At 45.9% G+C, this 5,140-nt stretch overlaps 1 protein-coding gene across 1 annotated transcript; it reads left to right on the forward strand.

Moving 5' to 3' along the window:
* Positions 1-3,238: 3,238 nt before the first annotated feature.
* LOC143964271 (E3 ubiquitin-protein ligase Midline-1-like) lies at positions 3,239-4,879 on the forward strand. The gene has a single exon (XM_077473975.1). The coding sequence runs from the start codon at positions 3,242-3,244 to the stop codon at positions 4,877-4,879; it is 1,638 nt and encodes a 545-aa protein (XP_077330101.1). The 5' UTR covers positions 3,239-3,241.
* Positions 4,880-5,140: the final 261 nt, after the last annotated feature.

Genomic DNA, 5,140 nt, shown 5'->3' on the forward strand with positions numbered 1-5,140 from the left:
ATGACGGGCCCAGAATAAAGGAAGGGGACCCGTCAAGCTTCTTCCCAGCCTGGGAGGAGGACGCAAACAGACTAGCTATCTTCCCCTCTAAACCAGCCAAAGCCGTACCCAAGTCATCCTTAGTGACATAGGCAGAGGCTGGAACGTTGGCAGTAGCTACAATGCCTGACAAGCCCAATGGCTCAGCCTGATCAGCTGTTTCAGGTCTTCCAGAGAGGATGGTACTGTAGAAGCGCAACTAGGATTCCCAGACCCTGACCGCTGTGCTTTTGCGCCCCTTCTCCCTGTTTTTGTCCCTTTCCTTTGGGAATACATAGTCCTAAGGACAAAGCAGAGGTACTGACACCATGCATCTATTGCTGAGCTCAGTCTTAGCAATGGTTAATATGCCACTATCAATGCTACAGTTAGATACTGAGTAGATGGGTCTTGAGAATGCCTGTATCCAACACCCAGCGCTTACATGCCCCTGAATCAGTGTCTGTGTCTCTCCATCAGCCACCATACACACAGCCACACACTGCCTGAACCTTATGAGAAACTGCCAGTCCAGACCTGTGGCGTGAGAAAACGTGCACGCCGATCCACGTGCACGCCGGCGGCGCCGAGTCCCCCCCGTGACATCCTCTCTATTCAGATAACATGACAGAAGGGGAACTCTCGCGGGCGCGGTGATCTACATGGGAATCCCGGGGGAGGGAGGGGGGGGGGTAGGCAAAGCAGAAGGGTCCTAGCTAATGCCCAACTATTATGGTGGGTGAATCCCCTTAATTCCCCCCCCCCCCCCCTTTAGGCGGCTGACGACAGGAGAGAGGAAGGCAGAACTCCTCCATAAGCACTGCTGACACATGCATCCAATCAGGAAAGCATGGGATGTTGACACCAGGTATGTTTACTTACACCCTCTAGGGTTGAAAAAAGACAGGCAAGACAACATCTACTCATTAAAAGAAGTCCATAGGAGTTTTCCAGGATCTTCTCAACTTACCATTCCTGCCGCAGGGTACTGCTGGTATATCACAGCGACCCAATCTTCACCCATCATGGCGGGTTGGTGTCATGCCAGACCTTTAAGGATGGGGTCCCCTTTGTATAGAGTGTCCACTGCCTTGGACCTGTATAGTGCCCTGCCAGTGCAAACCTGTGGTATAGAAATGTGACCAAGGTGGTGGATCCCAGGGCCCAGCTCTCCTGAGAGAAGCGTTACAGGCAAAACCTTTTGTCTTCCGTACTAAAGCTCGGGTACCATCCACTTTAGCCTACGTTTCTGGCTCTTTGAATGGATCCGATTGCGTAGCTCCTTGACCCTGTCCAGGACCATCTATGGAGCACTTTTTTGCACAACGTTAACTGTGACCAACACCTATAAACACTGGCGAAAAAACTGAGATACTCCCTGTATGGGAGGGGTTATATAGGGGGGGACATCCTGTCTTTGATTATGTCAGTGTCCATCACGTGAAGGTGGGTGTATAACCCATATAGTAATTACTATAGTGCTCTGTGTCCCGTGATGTACGATAAAGAAAAAGGAAAGAATATAAAGCAAACCCTGAAAGATGTTGGAGAAGAAAAAAAGAGAAAAGAAAAAAGAAAAAACCCGAGCCCTATTCACTGCGGCACTTTACAACTTTTCAAGCCTAAGTGTGCCAATGGGTACCCCGGGATGGTTTTGGATCCTAGCAATGCCCCCAGGCAGTAAATAAAATATGAAGCAACAAAGAAGAAAATAAGCAATAGCAGTCTATACCTTTCACTTAACCAGACCCCCCCAACCATCCCAGATCCCAAATGATGGTACTAGGTTCAGACTCGATGTAACCACACAAATTTTTACCATTCTAAAAAAGGGGTCTATTGGACTTTGTATGAGGAGATGACATTGTCATCAGTCTCCATCCGTATTAAAATATATAAAAGAGAACAAGGAAGCGGTGTTCCAGTCGAAAACATTTTTTTTAAAGTCAGCAGCTACAAACACTGTAGCTGCTGACTTTTAATAAGGACACTTACCTGTCCGGGGAAGCCTGCGATGCCCCCGAGGCCAATCCGTCCATCGGATCGGATGCCGGTGCATCAATTCGAACTAAGGGAAACTGCATGTTTCCTACTGCGCATCCGTGAGTCGCGCATCGCTTTGTGAATAGCCGGCTGTCTTCTGGGACACACACAGGTCCCAGAAGACAGTGTGCCCCGTTTCCCAGAAGACAACACGAGGGAGGACGAGAACGAGGAGCTCCGCAGAGAAGGAAGTGGCAGATTAGGATGACTGCCTAGCAACAGGCATTTCTGGTAAGTTTTTTCAAATGTTTTTGAAGAGATTTAAGTCTCTAAAAGTATGTTCATGTAAAATATTTTTTTTAGGGTGGACCTTCACTCTAAATGAAGTACGTGGAGGGTCACGTGTTGTGTGGCATTATAATTAACATATCTATAATATATGTAAACGAGTAGGACATTTGTCTCATAATAAGTAGTCCTTTTTACCAAGTTGCAGCTATGTCCATCTTTCATCTCAGAGCACTTAAAGTGGTTGTAAACCTATGGAAAAAAAAAAGCAACCTGCAAGGCAAAGGCATAATGAGCTAGTATGCATAGCATACTAGCTCATTATGAATAACTTACCTGAGAATGAAGCCCCCAAAGCGGTCCTCCGTCTTCATGTCCACCGCTGCCATGGATCCCGGAGTGACTTCTGGGTCTCGCTGCTCCAGCGCTGCCCATAGATGGGTAGAAATTTGAATGAAATTTTTTTAGGAAAAGAATGTTCCATGATAGTTTTTTTTCATTTTCCTAATCATCAAATTGATGTTCATTTTCAACCGCAGTGATGAGAAAATTCAAAGGAACAGGATGGAATTTTTTTTTCAAAGGAACAAATTTCAAACAGTGTAGGTGGTTAAAAGGAAACAAAATCTTTGGAGCGCCATTAGAATGTTCTGAGAATTTTCTAATGAATTTTCCTAAGAATTTTTGTTCAAAATTCTGTCTACAGCCAGCGTTTCTGTCCCTTGTTTCTTCTCCACAATGGTCTTTCCCCCTTTATCTCTCTTCTAATGTTAGGAGGTATGGTTAATCATTACTACTGTGAGAAAATCCTCCCTCCGCTGTACTCTGATCTTGGTTTCCAATATCAATGATGCAGCCCAGCCTCACCATGTGTAGGAGGAAATGACCCTCCCAATTGTATTCTTCCACGTTGTCAGAGAACTTCATTTATTTTCCTCGTCTGCTGTCAGCGATGGCGTTTGCTGATCTGAAAGTTGAGTTGGAATGTTCCGTCTGTCTGAACATTTATACAGATCCTGTAAACCTGAGATGTGGACACAACTTCTGCCGGGTCTGTATTGATCGTGTGCTGGATACACAGGGGGGGTCTGGAGGATATTCCTGTCCTGAATGCCGAGAGAAGTTTCCGGATCGGCCTGCACTGCAGAGGAACATAACACTACGTAACATAGTGGGGGATTTCCTGTCTGCTCAGCCACATCAGGAGGAGTCCGGGGTCTTCTGTACTTACTGTGTGGACTCTCCTGTACCTGCTGTTAGATCCTGTCTGCACTGTGAGGTTTTCATGTGTGATAAACATCTGAAAGTCCACAAAAGGCCCCCAGGACACGTCTTATGTGACCCCACCTTGTCCATGGAGAGCAGGAAATGCTCCGTCCATAAGAAGATCCTGGAGTATTACTGCGCTGAGGATGAGACCTGTATCTGTGTGTCTTGTTGTATGATTGGAGGACATAAAGGACATGAGATGAAGTCACTGGATGAGGCTTCTGAGAAGAAGAAGAAGACACTGAGGAATGTTCTGCAGAAACTTCTGACAAAGAGAGAGGAGACGGAGGAAAGAGTCCAGAGTCTGCAGGAACACAGGAGGAAAGTAGAAGAAAAAGCCGCTGGTGACACCGAGAGAGTCACTGTCCTGTTTAGAGATCTCAGGAGATGTCTGGAAGACCTGGAGAAGAGAGTCCTGAGGGAAATCTCCGGGAGGGCAGAGTGGATCTCCATCTCTATCCGGGATCTGGAAATAAAGAAGGAGGAGCTGTCCAGGAAGTTGCGTCACATTGAGGAGCTGTGTAACGTGACGGATCCACTGACTGTCTTACAGGAATCAGACACAGGTGACTTGTGTGATACTGAGGATGGAGATAATGAGGACAGAGAGAGACATGAGGAGCTCCTCCATGATGGAGGGGGTCTGGGTGTGGATGGGATATCACACACATTACACACATTATCTGATATAATAACAGAGGTAAATGTATTCTCCTATATACAGGGAGCTGCAGACATATTACTGGATGTAAATACAGCTCATAATAATCTCCATATATCAGATGACAGGAAAACTGTATACGGGTCAGATAGAAACCAGAATCGTCCAGAAACACCAGAGAGATTTCAGGGTTATCCTCAGGTGTTGAGCAGTCGGAGTTTCTCCTCAGGGAGACATTACTGGGAAGTGGATGTCGGGGGATCAGATTGGTGGAGAGTCGGGATGTGTTACCCCAGTATAGACAGGAGAGGAGAGCAGTCAGGGATTGGAAATAATAAGAAGTCCTGGGGTTTGGAAAGAAATGATAATCAGTATTTGGTGATACATGACAATAAAGAGATCCTCTTACCCCCCAATATCTCCAGTAACAGAGTCAGGATATATCTGGATTATGGGGTCGGACGGATCTCCTTTTATGATCTGTGTGACCCGATCCGACATCTCCACACCTTCACCACCACCTTCACTGAGCCCCTCCATGCTGGGATATGTGTATGGGGAGGTTCTATAAAGATATGTGGAGGGAATCAGAGACTGATGACATCACAGGGAGGATGGATGGGATTAGTGGAGTATGCAACCAATAGAATAAAGCAGTAGGTGGGGCTTTAGTCTGTATCCTGCTGTTTTTTTTTTTACTATAAATAACTATAAGTGAGATTTCTCCCTCTAACACCGATCACTGTGATTGGGTAGAATATCTGTCCAGTTACTGCAGTAACATGTTCCTAGTGAGGAGAGGTGTGGCCTATATAATGATCTACCTATTATCTATCTATCTATCTATCTATCTATCTATCTATCTATCTAATTGTTAATCAGAAGTTTATCACAACGTGTGCCATTAGCAATCACTGTGAT

Source organism: Lithobates pipiens, unplaced genomic scaffold (genome assembly GCF_037356315.1).
Source record: "Lithobates pipiens isolate NorthernLeopardFrog02 unplaced genomic scaffold, aLitPip1_a1.2 Scaffold_8, whole genome shotgun sequence".
Lineage (NCBI taxonomy): Eukaryota > Metazoa > Chordata > Amphibia > Anura > Ranidae > Lithobates > Lithobates pipiens.

Bases quoted from the DNA above. Each gene is read 5' to 3' on its own strand.
- LOC143964271 (XM_077473975.1), top strand. From the start codon at position 3,242: ATGGCGTTTGCTGATCTGAAAGTTGAGTTGGAATGTTCCGTCTGTCTG.